Source organism: Taurulus bubalis, assembly GCF_910589615.1.
Source record: "Taurulus bubalis genome assembly, chromosome: 12".
NCBI lineage: Eukaryota > Metazoa > Chordata > Actinopteri > Perciformes > Cottidae > Taurulus > Taurulus bubalis.
The window spans coordinates 20,783,067-20,808,162 of NC_136600.1; the positions used below are offsets into that span (position 1 = coordinate 20,783,067).

General features: G+C 40.1%; 1 protein-coding gene across 1 annotated transcript; it reads right to left on the minus strand.

Annotated features, from left to right (window-relative positions):
- Positions 1–14,442: 14,442 nt before the first annotated feature.
- Positions 14,443–25,096, minus strand: pde11al (phosphodiesterase 11a, like; the record flags this gene model as incomplete). The annotated part of the gene is made up of 20 exons (XM_079227328.1): positions 14,443–14,733; positions 14,854–14,937; positions 15,104–15,178; positions 15,338–15,401; positions 15,503–15,580; positions 16,463–16,563; positions 17,299–17,389; positions 17,474–17,583; positions 18,847–18,954; positions 19,046–19,192; positions 19,300–19,350; positions 20,723–20,815; positions 20,975–21,042; positions 21,132–21,207; positions 21,400–21,520; positions 21,697–21,761; positions 21,918–22,058; positions 22,236–22,325; positions 23,538–23,696; positions 24,320–25,096. 20 exons carry the CDS (start codon positions 25,094–25,096, stop codon positions 14,443–14,445), a joined length of 2,790 nt encoding a protein of 929 aa, XP_079083454.1.

Genomic DNA, 25,096 nt, shown 5'->3' on the forward strand with positions numbered 1-25,096 from the left:
CACTTATAAAAGAGTGCCTTATTGTAAAGTAGCACCGTACATATATATATATGTATATATATATATATATATATATATATATATATGTCATATATATATACATATATATATACATATATATATGTATATATATATATATATACATATATATATATATACATATATATGTATATACATATATGTATATATATATATATATATATATATATATATATATATATAATATTCTTTTATAGTTTTCACAACAGAACCAGGTCAACCATACCTACTAGAGTAGGTTACAGTATTCTTTAGCTATGAGTAGACTCAGAATTCAGGGCAAGACATGTGCTAGTTATCTGCCGTACGTCCTGCAGTTGACCTCTGACCCGTCCCTGTTGGCTCTTTTGGGGTTTTAGTACTAGTTCCCATAGCAACCGAACAGCTAATAGGGTTGCGCTGTCGCAGCAGGCGCGGTAATGGCAGTAATGCATGCAGTGAGGTTCTGTCTGGATTTACTGCCTAGTATGCTATGGACCCCTTTAGGATATCTTAACCAAACTCTGGAAAGTCAGTGGATCGTTTCAGCTGCGAAATGTTCAGAAACACAACAAATGTGTACATTTACAATTTTTTTTTTTGCATAATCACTTTTATGTTCACAAACTGACAGATAGGTGATATGGGGAGAGAGTTCAGCATCATACATCACGGCTAGTGAACTATGGCTATATTTACAAATAACTCAACAACATCATCTGTTTTCAACTAACACGGAGCCATGAAAACAATTAAATGACAACCGGATAGGATTTGGAGTTTAATTATACAAATAGTATAGATGTTTTATAAAACTAATTGCATGTCTTGCATGTGTTTTAGTCTAAATAACTCAACAACAGGTATTAACGGAGTGATTTGAGTCCTATCTTTGTGCCTAAAACCAAACGGACTGAACCCTAGATTGACTAGGGCACTAAAAATGAAATACAGATGTTGATGAAATGACATGCTCCGGTGTAAAGGGTGAAAAGATATATCGCGGTGAGCCGCCATCCCTTAAATCAGCTTAGTTCTCTCCCAGACAAGCACATTCCTGGGGCCCTCTGTGAATGCAGCCCTCATACAGATGGGCCTTGAGAGCCACCTTGTCAGAGCAGAAATGAGTCCAGATGGCTGGATCCTGCTGTGAGGGGCCGTGCATGGAGTGAGTAGTGGTCTGTGTGGCTCAGGCCAAGCCTGACTGGACGCTTTTCACACCGAGGGCCCCTGGCGGCCCCTCAGTACCACCTCGAGGCTCTCCAGTTACAGCGAGGGCGAGGACATTCACGCCGGTCCTGTTATTCTTAACGAGCCTTAATCTGGTTGTATAAAGAGCAGTGAAACTGTAATATAGATGGCTGGTCTGAGGGGGAGAGGGATTTACATGAGCTCACGACTGACTGACTGATTGATTGATTGGCCGCATATTTGCAAAGTGTTTTCTTGGAGATCATTCCTACATGTAATACAGACACACACACACAGCACGTTTGGAGTAAAGGCAGCAGTGTGAGAGCTCGGATGCTTTACTGTCACCAACTCTGTCACCGCTGCAGGAGCCCTCAGCACCTTCAACAGCTCCACACGCTGTCTTCAGATCACAATCAGAGTCACACACTGAATCCATCTGGCTCTGGTGCAACGGGCTCCAGTAGAGTTTATGTCCTCCGTATGAATGCAGCAGCCTTGGAAAGAAAAAAGTGACTTTTCATGAGTAACAGAGGACGTGGGACGGACGACCACCTGGGTTTGCTTGCGGAAATTTGTCTCCTGTTTCAGAGCACTTATCGTGGCCCCAGATACTTTCCTCTGTGTTATTCTATACCTTGTTCTGGAATGGGGGGCTTGAGGGGGGTAGTTATTGCTATACTTTGTTTCTGGAGAGTTATTTGGAATGAATACAGTACAGGAATGTGTATCTTCAGATTATTCGTTTCACTCCAGGTTTCAATTAGAAGATTTCAACTTTCAAACCATGGAGAGTATCTATATATATATATATATATATATATATATATATATATATATATATATATATATATATATATATATATATAATATATATAGATACTCTCTGTGGCTGTAGTGCTATACATGACTTTTATCGTGTTATCAGTCTCACTTCATCGAGGCTGAAACATGAAAAAATCGTATAAGAAATCGTAACCAAAACAATAGATTCTAATACACTGGACTCTCACTTTTTAAAGTTTATGACTCATCTGTACAGAAATAGGAAGTAAGTTTCCCCCAGCATCAGAAAGTGAAGCACCGGGGCGGAAGAAGTTTCTGGAACAAGTCAAATAGTGACAGTGCTTTTGTTCCTACAGCTTTTAAGGTGGTGACTTCATCCCATGTGCCTCATGGCTGGGGGTTTCCGCTCTAAACCCATCAGATCTTGTAACAATCTGATTGACAGGTGAATGGCACCAATGACAAGCGACCCCCATCCCCCCAGGGGCCAATGTGGCACAAAGTGAATGGATAAGAGTGGAAGGGAGAAAGATCGCCTTTGAACCTATTTCCCCCCTTCTTCTACTTCTCTTTTTCTCCCAGTCTCTCTGTCATTCTCCTCACTTTTCTTTCTTTTCTCTGTGAGGGTGTGTTTTGTTCTTGTGAGTTTTGTGGCTGATGGAGCTCGTTGACTCGGGGCAGAGTAAAACGTGAAGTTAAATTAAATCCTTTCAGAGGGACATGGAGGAATGTGTCAGTTAGCTCACAGAACTGATACTGTCAGGGAGAATTGTCTTTTTAGAGAGAAAATGTAAGTATACACTCTTTTGAATGTCATGAAATTAATATTGTTTAACATAACCAATTTTGATGACTTTCCTGGTGAACTTGTTTCCCTGTAAAGGAGCTAATTAACAAAAGCCCTAACATTCTCTTGATCAAATTTCAGAATAAAAAAATAATAATGCGGCTGCCAAATTTAATCTGACAGATTTAAAGGTGGCATTTTCTGATACAGCGTAATTATAATTGCTGATTTCTGTTATGTAATGAGAGAGAAATACTCACAATAACTGACTTTTGATGGATTGCTCTCCACTGGTTACTCACAAAGTAATGAATGCTGCTGTCCACACCAAGATTGTTTGCTTTCTTATGTCCGACCTTTGTCACACATCCTCTTCCGTATCAGTTTCTCCTGACGTTAAGTGTTCCCTTTCAAAGCTGCCCATCACCATCCAGTGAACCCAAACAAGGAACTCTCCCTTGACTTGTTTTTTTCTTCTAATAAGCATAGGGGCATTTTTTTTGTCAGGCTTAAACAAGCAAGATATAACATGTTTGTCAGCTTTATAGAGGCTGGTAAGTGGATTTTGTTACTTTTGGACAGAGCAGCTGCCTCACCTTTCCACATGTCATGTAAGTAATATCACTTCTATGTATTTATCATGAATATGAAAACTATAAACGATGGCCGTACTCTTAGTGCACTTATCAGCAAGACAGCTGAATAGTATCTCATCCTTGAGTGGTGAGAAGACCTTTGCCTTGGTAAATCTCCTTGTCACTGTGCAGCTGCTGGTTGTCAACTCTTAGTGAGAGCAGCTCCACAAACCACCGAATCCAGTCTGTTGACCTTTCACTCTTTCTCTTTCTCACAGCTGTACACTTTGAACTTTAGATGTGCCCCACATCCAATCTGCTTTAAACCACTTTCCCCCCTTCTGGATGCAGGAAACCGGCCCATCTGCAATTAAACTCTGTGTCTGGTCTGCACAGGTCTGGATTCAAGGCTTTCCCCTTAAATAAAGAGTTTGCTTTCTGGGTCCCGGGGATCTTGAAGCTTTTCTTCCTCAGCCAAAAGTGCTTTGACCATGACCCATTTCAGCTCAGCAGGCCGATAGCAACTCCATGCCATCTGAAGGCTAAGTGGTTTATATGTTGGCTCCAGCATGAACACATGGTGGGACTAACCAGCTCTTGAGTGTTGCCTGCTTGCCATCTGGAAAATAACAGCTTTAAGCAGGTCCTGCCAGTAATCACCCTCAAACTCTGAACAAAGGCACAGAGTACACTGTGGAGAAGTCCGGATAATTGATGGAGACAGGCTCCAGTAACAAGAAGTAAACAGTCTAGTAGTGTTTAAAACATTGAAGTCAGGTTTGAGAAGTTGTATTTGGTTTTGATGAGGTTCAGTAGAAGAATAAATGAACAGAAAGACTATTATTGCAACATTTATTATAAGAAATGTGTCCGTAGCCTACAACACTATGAGCGCTGTGTTGTGTTATAATCCCCAAGATTAACAATGATCACATGTCATCCCCATTCATGTCGGCAGGATGAAAGCCCTGCCTTGAGTTTGGCCATTTGGACGAGCCATACACCCGTTTGCCATCCAATGGGGTTGGAATACATGAACAAGCTATTTTTGAGCGTACCCCAACCGTAACCGGCTGATGGTTTCAGCGTAAAGACACAAATGTGATGTTCCTATCGAACAGAACAAGAGCATATTTTTGAAAAAATGTCCAATTACTCTGGATTCACAAAGAAAAAGCAAAATGTGTGACTTTTGGCCCACATATGTGGCACACAAGTTTATTTAAATCAAAGCCACCACTAGTTGTAAGCAAAACAGCTTACTTGCATGAAATAGTTGCTGGGTATGAAAATGAGTTTCTAGAGCTTGCTTCCACACATTGGTATAAAACGCTGAAAACCCACAACCACTCCCTTGGTTTGAACCACTGCCTGGACCTGACAAAACATGAAGCTGATTTACATTGTCAATTCCAACGTGTCATTTTCAATTAGAATCCTATCAGGGGTAAATCTGGAAACTATTACTCAGTGTGTCTTGAAAAATAAATTGCTTGCAGGTGAGAGTCAAAAGCAGAAAGGGGAAACTCAGGCGGGGGAACAAGTGGCAGAGTCCCTCCGGTGAAATGCCATGTTTAGGCTGATGCACAGGAAACAGGCTCTTATGAGTCAGGAAATGAAGTGGCAAGCACGGGCCGACTTATATTTCCCCTCGTGCTTTCAGATGGGCCTTGTTAGTGCGGAGACACCAGGGCTCCATCTTTTGTTCACACAGAGCCAATAGTAAACAACACAGCAATGTTTTTTGAAAGACTTTAAGTGCCTGTGATGGCTAAGTGGTATGTTGCCATGGAGTCTTGAATTTCTCAGACCCCCCTCCCCAAAACATTACGAACGTAACTTCAAAATAACTCAACAAAACGTTGGGATATGGACACTGGGGTCATGGTTTGAAAGGATGACTATAAATTAATTTACTGAGGAATAGTTGAAGGTCAAAATGTCCTTAGATAAAATCACATAATAGTAACCTTTGCATAATAAAAAAATACTTTGTATAGTTAGGAATTACATTGAGCTGAATTCATGATTTTTTATTTATTTATTAATTACATTTGACTAAATTTACTTTGGATAAAATCAGCGGATAATCTCTGCATAAACTTTCATTATATTTTATCAGGAAAGTCAAAGATGCAGGAAATTGATGAACTTTACTCATTTGGAGGTCTTTGTTATAAATCAACTTCCACTTTTTTAATTTAATTAATTTAGTCAATACTTTTTACTCAAAGTTGTAGTAATTACAATCTAATCAATTATATTACTTGTCACTTTGTTGCCATCATTTCTTTAAGTACCAATGGTCCAATTTTTTTAGGCTGATGTTAAACAACAAAATCAATACTCTGAATCATAACTCACTTCCGCGAAACAAAACAAACGTGTATTTTCTATACACACCCCAAGGGAGGTGGTCTTACCCTTGGACCCTGAACTTGTAAACATGGTCAGCTTGACTCAGAGCGATGAATAAAGGGGAACAGCTGCCGGCTAAGTGATAGGAAAAACCACAATGTTCGGACAAACCAAGGTTGAACCTGAATTCTCCAAGAGTCTAAAATATTGACATCAGATATTCCTCACACCACAGGGAGTTCTCTCAAGTTTGAAGTTTGAATGGTGCTACTAACTTTACAATAAATGTTCACAAGCCAAAATGTTTGCTGTGAAAAATGCTTTTTTTTTATCCCTAAATTAATTAAAGGTATTACATAAAGTTACAAAGTACTTCTATAGAAAACCTTTGGGAATTTTTAAGATAACAAAATGTGTGCTCATAGTTTTATCTCAACCACTGCCCAGAAACGTTCCTAACATGCTCATAATGGAGATTCCAACATGCTGATGTTTCATCACCCCTGTTTTGCATATACCAATCCATATTTCAAATGTGAAATTGACCCCCTTCAAAAACAAACAAACAAATAAACCGCCCAAAAAAAACAAACGTCATTCGTGGTGCAAGAGGAAAGGTTCAGGTCGTCAGTAAGATTCAGCAACCAGGGACCATGAAGAGAAATGTAGTGGCCCAACTAGCAGCAAATACGTTAACATAAATCGATGTATTGCATTTACAATATTATGGAACTACAGTAGCATGTAAACAAAAGCCGGATTGTGCAAGAATAACAGAGGCTGACAGCTGACTGAGGCTCATTCCTGTGTGCGCTCACATGTTGGAAGGCCAGAGCTGGCTGGATGCCCACACAAACCCAGAGCTGCCTCTCTGCGATGCAAAGGACCACCTCGATGTGAGGAGCTGCCACGAGGGTGGCGAACAGTGATTTATGCCGTGGAGCTCAGGGCTAAGTTGAAGTCAATATATACAATTACAGTTGATGTATTCTGAGTGTGTGTATGTGCAGTGGTGAGGGATGAAGCAAGAGAAAAGAGAAATACTGCTGTGTGACTTAGCTCAGTGGGATTTGAGCTCAGGACATGTTCGTAGTGTTTATGGTTTCTTCTCACTGACAAACTGATGACCTGAGCCAGAGTCCATCAGAAATCTCTTTGACCTAACATGTAACTTGTAAGCAGTGTCTGATCGTGTAAGTAAAAACGTACATTTCTGCAAAATCAAGCATATAAATCCTTCCTTCCTGCTGCTGTCGGACTGCACAACCAACTGAGCTCGCAGTAGACCTCAAAAACACTTAATAACACTTCAATCACGTTGGTCCCTTTAATCACTTTAACTGGTGCAATATAAATACATTTTAAATACTTCTGTCTGTATATATAATATTGCTATTGTGGATAATTTACTGTTTTTATTACCGTTTTACTGTTTATTTATATTACTTGTTTTTTTAATTTACTATGTGTCTCTTGTGTGCTGCTGTAATCCTGCAATTTCCCCACTGCGGGACTAATAAAGCATTATCTTATTTTATAACTAAAACAATAGTTTAGTTCAAGGTAGAGATGCAAAAATAAAAAATAGTAACTCAAAATGCAAATTAAATCCAAAGTGACTGTAGTCTTTCAGCTTGATATAAAATTATGGAATTGATATTATCACAAAGTAAAATTCACAAGAAAGTTTAAAAGTTGGTAAAAAATGGAAAAGAAAACATCACCGATCTTTGCTTTTGTAACGTCTGCTGAATTTCATTTTTCACTTGTGGTTGTTTCCATCTGTTGGGAAAAGGTTAGAAGTTAACTGGCAGAGGTCCTGCTCTTTAAAAGTCAGAGGCTTGCTGGAGGGGCTTGTTTCTATCAGGGGTGAAACACCCGCCCGTCCATCACCTGACAAAGATGACAGCCATGAAGCCAAACCAGAGGAGTTCCTGCCAACAATCAAAGCGCTTTTCATCGGGGAGGGGGCGTTCCAGCTGTCAGCAGGACAGGGGGATACTCTGAGTTTCTGGTCAAATTCATTGCATTGGTCAAGACCACATGCTCCGCCCTCTCATTCTCTCTCTCTCTCTCTCTCTCTCTCTCTCTCTCTCTCTCTCTCTCTCATTAATTCTCTAGTACAATTCAGTTCACTGTTGTTGGGCGTAACACAGTTTTGCTATTCTCAATTTCCCATTCAACTTGTTTTTTACATTCATTTTGCCAGCGCTCTTACTCACCACTTGAGGGAGGCAAAACTTAACCAAATGTCAAGCAGCAGAATGGCTGTAAAACCTATTCACTAAAATTCATATACACACATACCTCTGAATGTATCAAGTATTCCATTCCATTATCCAAAACCGCTTAAGGTCGTGGGGGCGCTGGAGCCCATCCCAGCTAATCCTCACCTGGACAGGTCACTAGCTTATCACAGGGCACATGTAGAGCCGACAGGCAATTTTTTGACTCTCCAATTAACCTAAGGGCTGTGGGAGAACCTGGAGAACCTGGAGAACCTGGAGAACCCACGCTGCCACAGGGAGAACGTGCAAAGTTCACACAGAAGGACCACCACCGGGTTGAACCTGGGCCCCGCTTGCTGTGAGGAGAAAGTGCTAGCCACTGCACCACCGGTAAATAGATGTTAAACCAAACATGAAACGTTTTCTTCCAATTGATTTATTGATTATTTACTAATCGTTTTAGCCCTAATTATGTTCACAGTAAAATGTACATTGATGTAATCCCTAATTCATCAAATCTGTAAATGTGATAAAAAAAAACGTACATACCGTAAAAGTCGGGTTACAAGCCGCTCCTACCTCCGGTGGGTGTCCCCGCTGTAGCAAGCTAGCAGCAGCGCAAGCTAGCAGCACGCAAGCTAGCAGTGTTGCTAGCTCCCTGCCGCTGCTGCTACTGGCGGCGTCCCCTCTGCTCGAGTCGGGTGTCGAGCCGGGTCTGGTCCCGCTACCTTCGGTGGTTGTCAGGGAGCTAGCGGAGCACTAGCAGGAGCGCTAGCTGGAGCGCTAGCTGGCTACAGCGTGGAGCTAACGAGACACTGACCGGAGGTAGTAGCGGCTTGTAACCCGACTTTTACGGTAGTACTCTTTGTTTATTAGTTTAGTCCCAATCACATTTCTGAGTAAAATCTTTACGTGAGAGATTGCTCACTGATGCTGCTGCACTGACAAAACTACATCTGCAATGTTCTGTCTTTAACATCCATACATTCATTATTTAGTGCATTATAATCAGACCAATCAAGTTGATTTAAATAAACACACAGCACATATCAACAAGCCGTTTGTAACATTTCTGTCTGCATTTGCAGCTAGTGTCAGACTCCAGTCCTGTCTGATGCTTACATAACCAGTGAGCCGCCTGCATGAATCAATTATTCATCTCCATGTCATAACACTGAGAATGCTTTGATTATGACAGACAGCCAGACAAGGCAGTGCAGTAAAGAGCAAACACGCACCAATATCCACCGAGTCATCATGTGACTACTGACTCAGCGACAGTGCCTCCAAATAAGACCCGTGTCTTTCCACGTGGGATTCACAGAGAGCCGTGGTCCGTCCAGGGCAGACAGAGGAGGGCAGATATATATTTCTTCTTTGTCAAAAGGGTTTGAGGCATCTCATCAAGGGAAGTGGTGTTGACTGACTCCAGTGGCTGGTTTAAAGGTTAAACAGTACAGCACATCTTAATTTATCTGCCGGGATAATCAACCTCGAGCATCTGTTCTGGACAACTTATGAGAAGTCAGAGAAAGAATGAAATAACGACAAGCTGTAAATGTTCAAAGGCCTGTTTTTAAGGTGGCTGTGACGGTCTCTGTGCACTCGGGGATGAAAACTATCTCTATTCATGTTCACAGTAAATCATGGGGTTAAAACTCACCGTACTTCATAATGACCATCATTCACTTCTTTTGTACTTTTCCTGCATCAGGCTTGGCTCTGCAAAACACCATCTGGAACACAGTGATTGGTTAATTCCCCGTTCACTATGCAATGATCAAAGCCCTCTGGTGTGTCTATAACAACCTGCTGCTGGAAGTTTAAATGCAGATCACCGTCACATGTATAACCACTGTGCTGCAACGGATCAACGAGCCCACAGTTAGCTTTGTTTTGCATATTGGAGAGAAGAAAAACATTTCCAATGTGTTTGAACTCCAAAATATATGAATTAGATGGAAAAATACTTACAGCCATTAAAGTCCTTACAGGTTTTATTTGCCCTGCAGTTTTCAGTTGATGTGCTCAATATGGGCTTATTGACGCCATCACAGTGCTCAGTGCTCTCTTTGAAAAAAACTAATAATAGACGTTCAGTGTTGTATCGTGAAAAATAGATACACAAAACAAACTAAATAAGCATGAGGCACACACAAAGCTATTCCTGCTACATTACCATTAGTATTGAAAGTAGGTATTAATATTCATAGTCTGCTTCACACTATTACATTTGCATGGCTTTGCTCGCCACAGTCTAGTTGCTAAATATAGATATAGGACATTTCCTCCAGAAATACAACGCGGCAGTAAAGAGCGATCTCATTACTGTGATTATGTTCACACAGTGTTTAATACCTTTACTGTAGCTCATTCTGATTGTTTGGTTTCAATTCTCAGCCTGATAAGAAATGACTCAGGATCAATGTTCCCTCTAATTTTTTTCAGCACTGAGCACATTTCTTTTTTTTCTGAGCGCACATTTCAGCACTGTGAGCAATTCGCAAACCACGCGACCTGCCGAAAATGACCACAAGACTGCGTTAGCCATAGGGGATTCAAAGAGATGACAGCAAATGCATCAATATGTATACAATGTTTATATTTATTCAATATCCTTTATAATGGCTGGACTTTGAAAACATTTTAATGATGGTGTTTTACCAGTCAGTTTAGTTGAACTTAAAGGATCTTTGTTGAACTTCAATAAGGGGAGGTTATGACTGGTTCACTGGTTATGACTGATAATGATATATATAAAAAAAAATAAAAGTATCAAAGGTGTTAAGTAATTTCTCAGCAGGTACAACATTTAAGTGGAACTTCATTGAAAGAAAAATGCTAATGCAGTGCTTAACAATAATTATAGGCCTATTAAATTGACATGGAGTCATTTTTCCTAAAGGTAGCCTATAAGCCGGAGTGAAAACAAACCAAAATGAAATAGTAACGAGGCTATTTTTAAAATGTAGGTAATAGAAAGTACAGATATTTGCGTGAAAATGTAAGGAGTAGAAGTAAAAAGTCGTCTGAAAAATAAATACTCCAGTAAAGTATAGATACCCAAAATTTCTACTTAAGTAAGGTAACGAAGTATTTGTACTTCGTTACTTGACACCTCCGCTCAGGATGCAATTTAGGTGGATGAATATCTTAGAGATCATTACACAAGTATCTCCAGGGTGTTTGTTTCTCACTCAGTCATGTAGTGCTTTGTCTGTCAGTGTCTACATATTGCATGAAGTGTCAGACTGAATAGGAGAGAAGGACATTGTGTCTGTGTGTGAGGGAGATAAAACAGGGGGAAAAAACAGTAGAGAAGAGAGGGAGAGAGATCAAAGACTGTGTCCCTGTATCAAAAACGAGGTTGGAAGGCTCTCCCTCTTCTCTCCATCCGACTCTCCCCAGCTCATCGACCCTGAGGAGAATAAACTCAATCCATGTTAAATTATAGATTAGGGCCCGACTCGGCTATGGTTTGGCAGCTGGCGGCAGCATGCGCGTCGAGCTGCACTGAGTTTGACACATTTCTGTTGCTGCTACTGTTGCCTCACCTCGCTGCCTTATTAAAATCAACATCAAACGCTCACATATCAGGATTTAAAAGAGACTGTATGAATATGTAACGATTATCTCAACAATGTGCTCTTGGTGAGGATGTGGCTGTGTTTTGTTTTGTGTTTGGCTTCGTGGATGAGTTACCTTAAGCACCACTGGGGACATTTTATTCACAGATGAGTTTGGTTCTTTTAACTCCATGATGAGATGATTTATGAAGTGCTGCTTAGCATTTTTTTTTTTTATGGATATTGCACACTGTTCTTAAAGGGATGGAAAGAAATTTCTCCTTGGGGATTAATAAGGTATCTATCTATCTATCTATCTATCTATCTATCTATCTATCTATCTATCTATCTATCTATCTATCTATCTATCTATCTATTTATCTATCTATCTAGTTCAGGGTTTTTAAAGAGGATTACAGACATGGGTGCGAAGCAATGTAGGCTGCTGTTGTGGACGAGGGCAGCAGCAACACATATTTTCGCCAGCTAATAGAAAGGATAACCGAAAAAGATCAATATTAGTACACGCTATATTTAGAATATTTGCCGACAGGGAACTGTAATGAAATTTAGTTGTATAGATAAGTTTCCTTTTCAGCTCAGTACCCCATCAGAAAACTGTCTGAAGGCAAGATAGAGTGTTGAAAATATAAACAAATATAGTGGACACTTAAACGTATATAGATTTTATTTTTAGGTGCGCTTTTTGGGGTTTGACTTAGTTTTGCTGTCCAAAGCTGTACATTACTTTGCTCCCGTGTTAATAGCCCGAGGCTCCAAACTCTGGGTAATACATAAGTAGGTTATACAATTCCATCCCTGAAGAATATTCAAAGCAGATGGCGCAGAGCATCCGAAATGCAAATATTGCATTTCAGTCACAAACAACTATCAATATCCAGTATGACACACACACAATAAGAAGAAATATTTTCAACTTAAACTTTTGATAATCATTCAAATAATACACTATGTAGATGTTGACATCTGATAAATAAAGAGGGCAGTCTGTCACAGACACAGTGCATCGAGTTGAATCATCTGTTTGTGACTATGGTTGCATGACATTTGTCTCAATGTTGATGGTGTCAGAGCAGCAGAATGTTGGTTCAGCTTTTCAGCCTCGTCGCCTCACGTTTGCTGATTCTGGAGAGAGCACAGGCTGAATGCCCCCTTGGCCTTCGCCCTGTCCTTACAACATGGTATGCATTGTATATGTTGTAGCCGATGTGTCCTTTACTTTAGGAGGTCTATAACATCATCATGTACAATTCTTATTTTTTCTTTATTCATTGATGTATTTCATTTGTCTTGTCAATCACTTTGTGACTGTGAGTGTGTATTCACAGAGTCCAGTCGAGAAGGCATTCTTAGCTGCAGTATGAGCACAGTGCGGTGCAGAGCCAGAGGGTGATGCTCACATGCACTAACATGCACTAAAATATATGTCAACAAAGCGAGGAGAAGCTCGGAAAACAACTCACACAGAGGAGTTCACTGCTCCGATAGACATTGCTCCACTATATCTTCACATAGCAAACAGTTGTGTTCTTCTTATAGTAAGGCTCTGTATCTCGTGTAAAGCACCCTTAATTATTTGTGAACAATAGCCATGGAAATCTATATAAATGCATAAATCACAAAATACAATAAATAATCAGTTGCCATGCCACAGCATTTTATTCACAAAACCAGATGGAAATTGATTTACTCCCTTTTATCTGTAGCACTTTCTTGTCTTGTCTAATAGTGTCCTTTTAGTGGACAGTTTATAAATAGCAGGAGAAAATGCCAATTTCAGCTTGCATAAATACAGAGTCTGATGTATGAAAAATAATGAGGGTATAATTTTGGTATATTCTGTGATCGAAAATAGAAATATTTCTCTGTTCTCAACGACGATACAGTGACAATATCCGTACGTAACAATATTTAGAATATCCCTTCCATAGATTTCATGCAAAGCAAATCTCATAGGGCAGTCAAAGGCATCAAGATAATGTCTAGTATCAACATCAAACATGATACATGCAGTTTTCAACATACACACACACACACACACACACACACACACACACACACACACACACACACACACACACACACACACACACACACACACATACAATCAGCCTGAAGCGTTAAAATTGTATCAATGACTTTCCTCAATCAATTAACATTTTGCCTTTCACATTATCTACCTAATTCATTAACATAGAGATACAAGATTCTCATGCAATTCACAGAAGAAGTAGATGGCCGAAGGCTTGGTTAACCTACAAACATAGAAAATAATGCCATGCAGCCAAAGATTTGCAACTGAGGTAAGACAGTAAAGAACATTCAGGAACAAGATCATGCTCCGGTCGACATTCATAATGGCAATTTGTGTTTTTATGTTCGAGAAATCACAGTGATTCCTTTCTGTTTTGTAAAGGCGTTCCGATTGGCTTATGGATTTTAGGCAGTTCTCAAGACAAAACATTACAGTAGAAAGTGGCCCTCTTTGGTTTCAACAGTAGCCTCTCACTCTTATACATCTCAGTAGTTTAAAGCCTTCAGAGAGATAGATAGATAGATAGATAGATAGATAGATAGATAGATAGATAGATAGATAGATAGAGAGATAGAAAGAAAGAAAGAAAGAAAGAAAGAAAGAAAGAAAGAAATGGGAAACTGCCCTTTAAGTATAGTTTGACCAACATGGATAATCACACTCCTGAGTTTTTAACACAGTGACACTTGGGAGAAGCAATGTGCTCAGCAGATGAAAACTGCATTTCATCTACCCAGATTTGTAAAAAAATATTCAGGGTAGTGCATGTGTTGTAAAATCACAGGGTATGGGAGGAGTCCCATGTGAGAAACATTTACTCAACACTCAGCTTGCTTTACTTTTTTCCTGCAGATATCCTGTTTCCAGCTGATGCTGATTAACCATCACAGGAACCTTGGCTTACTCTGCTGCTCAGATCCTGACCGCACTTAGACTTTGACCCACACTTTGTGTTTTCAACGGGCTTCAGAGTCTCTGTGGAGTCTAGGTGTTGGTTTGTATCTGCAGTTTCGTGGGGCTCAGGACTCTGATCTGATATACCACTCGGATTGGACACTGAGGCTCTCCGTGTCTCCTGATAGGATGAGCAGAGCTCCTGCCATTTGATTCGATTGGCATCTATCCCATCGACCATCGGCTGCAACTTCCTGTTGAGCTTCAGCATTGCCTGGGAGCAACACAGGAGAGTACAGTTGATATTCAAACTCCCAAATAATGCTTTTATTGTTTAAATTGTAAAATGAGACCCACAGTATAGGTTGAACTTTAGATACCACGGTTTACCCACCTGATAAAGGGGTTTACATATCCCATCTATCCACTCCAGCTGTAAGACAGGTAGCTCATCTTTGCGATTGCGGTCAAATATGGCCTACAGAGAGGTGATATTCTTCTGTTATCCATGACCAAAAACATTCATCATAAATCATTTGATAAAAAATGGGCACATAAAGAACATGGTTTGAGAGTAGATAGATAGAAATATGACGGAAAAGAGAAAGAAATCCTAGTTAACAATGAGACTCGTGCTGACTTACCGCTGGGGTCAACTTAAGCTCAGACCTCTCTCTGTCACCCTGTTCAAAGAATTCACTCGTCACCAGCTCTGCAACCTGGTGACACAAATGCCATCCATCATTATTTCATTATTAAACTAACATTTCAGTATTTTATAAATGCAAATTTCCAGAGCCTAACATTTCCAGTATGATAGAACATACAAGCAGGTACTTTTTTACATCAAATTCCACTTGAATTGAGAAACATCAAACCTGTTTGGATATCTTCCAGGGACGAGTGACGGCGCCCAGATCGCATCCTGTCATCAGCATGGACCTGTTGATGACATCACAGCGTGTTTCGAGCTACTTGTTTGGCTCTCCACAGTTATAGTGATTTGGGCACAAATAAGTTTTATTTAGTACAAAGCTAGAAACCTGAGGACTTCTCTGTGTCCTTCATCTGTCCAGCTGAATTCCCCAGACAGAACACACTCAAAGAACTTGGTTCTGCGCCTGACAATGCAACGAGACCGTCAAGGATACAGAACATGTGATAAAGCAAAATAACACACTCAAAGACGGTTTTCATCACACAAGCACAGGAATCTAAATGTGGATTATTCTAATTACGTGTAGAAGTTTATCTAATTATCTACTTCAGTTTTAACTCTTTACCAATCATGTAGTACTCCACTTCTACAAAGCAAAGAGTTCAGATTCATAGATATGTGTATATTGCAAGCTAAACGTATAATTACCCTTAATTGGAAAAGTGTTGATGGCCCAAGAATTGGTATGTGGGTTAAAGAAATGGCCTCAAACATGTCAATGGAAAAGATGATGTATATTGTTAGACGTAAACAAAATGTTTTTGATAATATCTGGGGACCTTTTAGGTATTTCTTAAGGCAGAATACTAATGTTGGTGACTTGCTTCAGCAAGAACAGGCTCAGGGGGAGTAGGATAACTGTCTGATTATGATTATTGACTAGTAGGAAAAACAACAACAAAAAACACCCATTATTCAGTTTGTAAATGTGTATGTTTCTTTTTCTTTTTATTATCTGTTTTTAATTTAACTTAACTATTATTTAGTTACTTTATTATTATGGGAGGGGGAACAGGGTGAACATGTTTGCTGTGTATTGTTTTGTTGATATTCAATTTGATGTGACTTGCAGACTGAAAATAAATAAATACATTGTTTAAAAAATAATAATCATGTCGTACTTCAGCTCTGAATCCATTAAAAAGACCACTTACTCGCCCTTCTTGGACAGATGCGTGGTTCATTTCTTTTATTCTTTCTTACTTTTGAAGGACGTATTTCTTGTTAAACTGTAAAAATACCTAAACAAAATATGAAATATAAAAAAAATAAAAAGACCACTTACTCAAAGTGCAAAGTAAGGTCTGTGGAGAGAATCGCCTGCTTCAATAGTTGCATCATGTTACTGTACTCTTTAGAGCAGAGGTTTGCAAAGATATTGTGACCCTATGAGAAGAAGAAATACAATAGCATATAGGTGCATACACAAAAGCAGGCAAGTATGAGTAATAGTGGCAAAAATAGTGGCTCCTTGCAGCCAATTGGTAAAGTCATCGCTCACTGTCAAATGCGGCTCCCATTATCAATGCTAATTAGCAATGTGTATAGACTTTCTCTGTCCTCTGTTCAAATAAATCAATACAGAACACAGTTCCTGATGGCCGAACTGATCAAAGCAGTCTCTTGGCGTCGCCGGTGGTCGCCGCCCGCACCGTCCCTAAACTCTTACTGCACACCAGTGGCTTTCTGGTTGCCCAGCGCTCAAAGACACATCAAATGTTGAAATGTTTCCAACGAGTGACCCAGCATAACCTCAAGGATGATCATGGAGTTATTTTTTATTTCATACATTTGTGTTTTCATGTGATATCGCCCAACTAAGGACATGTGTTGCAAACTAGCTTACGGCTGCAATGTGGCACTGAGCCATAACTATACAGACAAGAAAATATACATTAAATTACACCATGATATGATGTTGAAGCTGTTAGTAGCATTGCATTTTATGCTTCTCTAACAGTGAAAAAGATCACATTAATTGGCTAATCTAAATTACAATTCAAACATCATTCACAAAATGTTATACATCAAAGGAAAGCTAACTAAGGATAGCTCAGCTAAGACAGTAAATTATTCCAAATTATTTTAGCGTTGTAATGAAATGAGAAATACTGGTCTGACCTCACTCTGCAGGATCATGACTGCATGGTTGAAGTGATGATGCTCCAGGGTGGCGGACGTCCCATACAGCAGAGCCAGAGCAGAACCGGTCCTGCAGGACAAAACAGAGCAGTGAAGCTCTCAGACACCTGTCAGACACATGTTGGTCATCATACTGTAGGCCTGCCGCACTTACTTGGCTTGAAATGCGTTGTTGGTGCCTCGGTGGTCCAAGTCATGACACAGGCAGCCGACCATCAGTGCCAGTATCTCCGCCTCTGAGAGGACATCCTGGAAACTGGCTGTCTGCCAAAAGAAAAGCAGATCGGCACACTCGTACCCATTCTTTTTCTAGCAGCTTTCATTCTCTATTTATTCATACCTCTTGAAACCTGAGGCTCGTATATGTTCTTTTTGTACGTCTTTATTTTATTCAAGTAGTCGTATGAACCCCAAATGAGTTATATTACTTGTATTATTTTATATAATTTTTTTCAGAATTTATTTGTGAATAAAATGTATATTTTTAAAAAAAACAAAAACTTTTTTAACACATTTTGATCATAACTATTAATGTCCAGCATGATCTATGTTAGATTTCCCCCCAAAAAAGTAGCTGAACTTTTACAAACTCCATGGTTCAGGCCCTTACCAACATCCAAAATACTAATAGGACACCTTTTTGGAAAGCTTAGGACCTAAATAATCAGAATATGCAACAGACCACTGTAAAACCAAGCTTTGATATATTGGGAAGGTGTTTTAGTCAAATAAACTGTGTCGTTTGGTTCAAAAATAGAAAGGTTACTTGTTTTATGACAATACATTGTCTCACCAGAGGCTGCTGGGTATTAAAATTTGCATAAGCCTTCCCCCTTGCTGTGTGAGGTGTTTCTAGAAATGTGGGGGGTACACGTAAGTCACAGGAAGCGGATTTGTGAGACAGAGAAGAAGAAAAAGAAACCTCCGGCCGATTTGTGATTTTACAGGTACTAATATTGAGTTTGTAAGGATTTTGATTGCTTTGTTAGACTCCCACAAGCCTGTACGATTACTGAGATGTGTTTGTTAGGGAAATCCGACTTTGTAAAGGGTATTTATCATGGATTTAGTGAAACCTTACGGCCGTCGCGGCAAGCTGACGGAGCAGCAGTATAGTCGGCTGAGTTTACGTAAATACTTAAACTTAACAGTTACTTTAATTATGTTTTACACCATATGTATCTTCTCACAAGGGTTGTGGAACTGTAGAACTTTAAATGAAGTTAAACAACGATGTGGTTCTGGAGATAATTAAGGAAACGTTCAAACAAAATAAAATAAAAATTGTTCGAAAACAGGCACAGCGGCGCTGCTTTGCCTTGCACCCATTTAATAGAGTATTATGGGATGCAATGGGAGAGGAGAGGAGATACACTGAATGTTTCTCCTGTGATGTTTCCTCTTAATGATTTTTTTTTAGTGACTGTTTACTAGGTCCGCAGAGACGTGTTTTTCTCATGGCAGTTTGACTGTGGAGAATGAAACTAAAAGTCTGGCATGAGAGAAGTTGGAGATGTTGAAACTTACTGTGATCATAGCAAACATGCACTGCGACACATTGAAGGCGTGCCTCCAGTTATGATACGCCACAGTTCGATAGTTCTTCCTCACAGTCAAAAGCCAGCGGCATAAAACCTAGAAGAAAAAAAGCAGACATACAAGTGATATACATGCACCATATACACTGTGGACGGTAGCGCCTCACACACATATACAAGGGCCTCACCTCATAGTCAATTTTAAACTTTTGGACGACACCAAGTTCCAGAAACATTCGGAGCGACGCTGTGATCATGGCGTCATTGTCCAAAGAGAAGTCGTTGAAGTGAAACTCATCGATGCCTAACTCACAGCTCAGGGGGATCTTCGCTGCCTTAGGGAAGCAGAGGACAGAGCTGTCAATCACACAGTGCCAGCAATGGAGGAGGCAAAGCACTAAAACATGTTGCAGACTGTTTTTACATTTCTTTCTGAGATTACCTTGAGTCTGTCGACTTCTACCTTGGAACAGGTAGCATGGTAGGACAACATCTGAAAATAAATATGAATCATGTACTGAGATATTAGAAAAGATTCCGATGCTATAGAAGTCAAAATAAGACCAACTCTTAAAAAGACGCTGTTGTAGAAGATAATAAATGATCCAAGGATTTGAATGCCTGTTTTTCCTACCTCTCTTGTTATGTAATCAGGATCAAATGAAGTAATTTCAAAACCAATTTGTTGCTATACTTTGGGTCTCCTGACAGAAAAGGAAATCCATTCGGTGTTTAACGAAACAGCAAAGATTATGTGACAGAAGTACAGCAGTGTTGCCTTGTTGCCTTTGATGAGAGCTGAGCCGACCGGCGCATGCATTTATTATGAATTATTGAAAGCAGTTGAAATATTCATGGTCGAGAAGCAGAACCATGTTTGCTGAGGATAAAGTAACTGCTCAGGTTAGATAGCAGGCAACAGAGCCTCAGTTAATTAATCAGTGACACCACTTTCCTCAGTTATTGTGTCCCCATACACGTTGAATAGATGTAAGAAAAATCGCTAAAATCATTTAAATTGTTTTAATTTACTCTTTAACAGAATACCTAATGTTTTCCATACATCAGTCTATGAAAATACACCCATTTCAAAGTTCATCGTATCAGTGATTGTTAAACTTCATTAAGCACTTTTAATGAGAGACAGATTCAGCTTAGAGCATGTTTTAATGCAATATAATTTAAATATTGGTAAACAATACATTCACATGACTGACCAACTGGTTCTCAGTTCAACTCGTCACATACTGACGCTTTGTTCAGACCCCTTTGGCGACATTCTCTAATTCACTGTTTAGCCCAGCGCACGGTAAGTCACAGTAAACCCGTGGTTAATGTTGTGAACTCAAATAAAAACTTCTGTTTAGGTTCAGGCAACAAAACCGCTTAGTTTAGTTAGCGAAAAACACAATGGTTGGGCTTAAAACAACAACCTAAACAAGGTCAAATGCAACCAATGTAATATAAGTACGCAAAACATGTAAAACATTCCTAACATAACTTTAAAATTTCCTCTGAGTGTCTAATAATGGATGGGTTTACATTGTAGTTATGTGGAAGCGCTAAAGCGTGCGTTGCTATCTGATGGGCGTCTCAAAGCGTTTGTATTTGAATCGCTGGATATGAGAATAGGCTTGACTGTCAAGTTCTCTAAACACTGGTGGGAAGTGGATGATGTATTTCTCTAATATCTCTGTAATCTTACCTCTGTGTTATTTATTTCACGTTTTAAAGAGACGGGAATGACGGGAAAAGAGAAGAAAAAAAAGTCCTATGTATTTTCACATCTTATGTCTCACAAAGTGGAATTATGGTAAAAAATAAAAAAGTTAAATTTGCTGTAATCAATATGATGCAGTGCTTACATCCAGTGCCACAGACTGCTTGGCCCACGTCTTCTTAACTTGATTGTACATCATAGTGTTGTTAATTCCAAGTCCACAGAATATCACAAATGCCTGTACACAAAGGAAAATCCGGAGAAAAAACACACAAAAGAAACCTTAAAAAAAATGGTCATACATTATGACAATGTATTGTCATACATTGCATATCCAATGCAACAATGAACACTTAAAGTTGATGGAACAGCTGTAATTCGAGCTTTAAAAACAAACCTCAAACAGCCTCTGATCTGCATTGTTGAACGTCTTCCTGTCCAGGCGATTCAGAATTTGTGCGACCCCTGGAGAAATGACACACATGGACACATGGACTTTAACAGGAAAACAGATTTCCCCGTGAGGACAAGTTGGTTATTTCTCGTCAATTTACCAATTATCTGATGAGTTCCATTCCAGATGGGGACACATAACACTGATCTGATGTGAAATCCTGAGGCCTGATCAGCCTGTAAATAGAGGAGATTGTGACAATGGAGTTTGGGTTTGTTTGAGAAATTTATATTTTAAAGACTTGCTCAAGCCCACATTTTTGGAGCATTAATTAAAACACATATATTTGTTTTTCTTGGGTATCTTGGTGTGTCGACTTGGTGCAGCCTGAAGCATGTGTGTGTCCATGCAGACTATTGTGTCCACACCTCAGCATCAAAGCGTGGGTCCTGACACACATCGCTGATGTTCACAGGCAGCCCTGTGGAAGCCACCAGCTCAGCAATGCTGTTATTGATCAGCCAATCAGAGCACGATAGCTTCTCCATGCTGATGTGCCCAATAACACAAACAGGAAACAATAATCAGGTCCGACAGCAGTAATTATCGAGAGTGTTATGGATTTGTATAAATGCACATCACATGTATCTATTGAAGGAGTGTGTTGCTATTTTGGCATCGCCCCCTAGAATAATAATAACTCTTTTTCATGATGTCCCTTTCACCTGATGTCACGGTCCATGTTGCACAGGGGAGACATGAGTTCAAATGTCTTGGAGAACTTCACAACCTATAGAAGAGACTTGTATCAGCTATGATGATGTTTAGCGACAACGATAGGAGAGTTTTGCACAAGAAAAGCTACATTTTCTTCATAGAAAAAGTTAAATAAAATGAATTTGTGAGGCTGGAAAAGAACAGACGTAAAATCTGAGAAGAGGCTTACGGGTGAGTCAATGTCTTCGAGGAGAAGCACAGAGCAGCGTTCACATTGCAGCAGGGTCAGCGCTCGCTGCATGATCTTCCTAACAATCTTCTCCAGGTTGGTCTGCTCCTCAAACAGGTCGTTGACCACCTCCAGCAAAGCCTGCGGCGGCGAGGAAGGTCACTAATGACATAGGTGCATTGCAGTATTTACAAAATACTTATGTTGAAATCTGTATATTTTCATTGAAGTCTAAAAACGTAATGCCACTGCTGATTCTCCAGCGTCTATAAAACAAGCAAAGATCGTTTTATAAATGCACAGTTTACATTCTCTTACCCTACTCCTTTCATACTCCTTGCGAGACTCTGAAAACAACTTGGCATTGGAAATCGATATTCCACAGAATGGGAGATACATCTGCAGAACCTGAGCAAAAATACCAAAAGGCATAATCAATAATAATGTGAGCTATTTGTATGCTAAACAAAAGGGTATAAAACTGGATAAAATAAAATAAAAGAGTGAGTGGGGATGGGAGAAGAAAGTCATGATGGACACATTTTCTCCAATAGATTCCTTGTTAATGAAGTATTGATCTCGAGAAAAAAGGACTTTAGTGAGACATCAAGCGCCCTAAAATGTCGAGATAAGCTGTCAGATGAAGATGTCAGTGTCTTTGTAGCATAAAAGCAGTGACTTTTACTTTATTTAGAGTTTTGTTTGGATTCTTATACAATAAAATTGGATGATAAAAAGTGTTTAAATTATTGCAAACTTAAAACATTTCTTTGAAGTAGAGGCCATGGAGGAAATGGATTGAGTGAAAAAAGGATTTTCCACAACTTTATTATGCCACCTTGTGGACAAACTGTTGCATCTCAGTTCAGCTGAACTGAAAGGTGAATAAACATAAACAGTTTGATGATTTATTTTACTAACTCCAAAGTGTGTGTTAAATGTTACTGTCTTGTTTAGTGTCGGGCTACGCACTAAAAAAAGAAGCCAGTACTTTTTACATAAACAAAATACACAATATATCATTTTCTCATCATCAAACTGCAGAATGAAAATGCATATATTTAAGCTTTGGAACATAAAAAAAAAAAAAAATAATACACACAGATCCGAGCAAACCCATTCCAAGCAGATTGCTCAGGGAGCAATTTAAAGCGTATCCTCTCAAAATGTGTTTCCTAAGTGTGCGTATATATTGCAAAGCTAGACATATTTAATGCTCCACACTCGAAAAAGAGGTTGACCTCCATTCATTTTTCTTGCGTTTGGCTTCCGAGGGAACACTCTGGCCCTCTCCACAGCCATTAAGAAGATACACAGGACAAACAGGGCTTTTAGCTGCATGGCTCACGAGTTTCAGTCTAATAAGTGGTACGTGTGTGTGTGTGTGTGTGTGTGTGTGTGTGTGTGTGTGTGTGTGTGTGTGTGTGTGTGTGTGTGTGTGTGTGTGTGTGTGTGTGTGTGTGTGTGTGTGTGCTCCTCAAGAATCCAATTGTAACTCCACCTCTGAAATGCCCTTAATGGTCAAACCAACTACAATAATACTGAAGATATTAAAAAGCGGATGAAATGCCTGTGAATGGGAAAATGTCCTTGTAACACGGACGTGAGACAGAAGCTCACCTTCTCATCATCCTCGGTGAAGGGAGTGCCCTTGGGGTTTTTGTTGATTGCTTGTACAACACCTATGACTTCCCCATCACTGTTACAGATGGCCATACAGAGGATGGACTGAGTCTTGTAGCCTGTTAACTTGTCTATCTCATCACTGAAGCGGTGGTCCTGCAATCACATAAACACATGTTGCACATATATCAAACATGCATGATTAACACAAAAACAGCCTGTAACTTCACAGTGCCCAGTAAAAAACCAGCACATTTGATGTTGTACTCCCAGTATGACAATAATGCTACAAAATATTTGGGGTTTATGTGATTTTGTCACATAATAAAGCAGCCCAGGCACATTTGTTTGGCTGATTAAATTCACGGCTCTGCAGGAGGCTTCATGTTTTTACTATAAGCAGAAGAAAAAAAACTATGATGCCCCTGACACATATCTACACTATTGCAGTAATAGACCGCAGGGGGATCGGCATAATCATGTTGCCTTAGCTTCCCATGCAGCCCAGGGCCATGATATAATGATGTGTTTTTATTCTGATACAATTGAAGTAATTACAGTCGTTCTCCATTTCATTGATGTGTTGTGCAGAGTTCTGCTTAAGAAACAGCTGATTTCAATTTCTTCCATTCTTTTTGGACATATGGACACTGTTATAGGAATGTTTTCATCCAATAGTGAAAGCGTCTGATCCCCACATCATAAATGAATAGCTTCACTGACTGTATATCTGTATTAAATTAGGTCTAAGTTGAATATTCATCATATACCAGGCTCACCTCATATGCGTTTGGGATGTTTACAGTTTCCCCATGCTCTGCCACATATCCAATGATACCCTTCCCCCATGGCACCTGCACTTCATTGGAGTTAAGGGTGCTGGATGATGGCCTGACAGTGGTGCCAGAGTGCACGTCAAAGAATTTAGACACTAGTGTCCTCTTGTGCGCGGGTCCCTCCACAAGGAACAGCGAACACCTGTCTGCATCCACCAAGATACACACATTGATCAGGATCTTGTAACTGAGGTTTGTCAGGTCCAAGTCATTGGAGATATCTTTCACTAACTCCAAGAAAAACTCCCTCTCGTTGGTTTCCTTAAGTCTGTATTTGTAGTCGATGGCGCTGGAAGCGTACTGTGGCACGTTGACCCTGGACTCCAGCAGGGCGCTCAGGATGTGCGCGCTGGTCGGAGGCAGGGAGCTGGCTTTACGCAGGAGCGCACGGCGCCGCATGCTGGACTGGGACTCGTGTGCGCTGAGACTCACACGCTCGTCGTAGGTCCGGTGTGCGGTGGTGGCTTTGGACCGGGCGAAGTTCCGTCGCAGCTCCATGTGGGACGATCTGCGCCGGAGCCCGTCCGGGTTGCTCGTCCAGAGCGGGTCCCTGGCGGCAGCGCCACGCTTCTCCTCGGCTGTGGACACTTTTAGCGGCTGATGCGCCTTCAGCCATCTGCTCACCTGATCACATTTCGCCTTTCGAACGAGGTACTCCTCGAAGAGGTCTGGGTGGCAGTCCAAAAACGCCTCTATATCCGAGAAGTCAAACGATGTCAT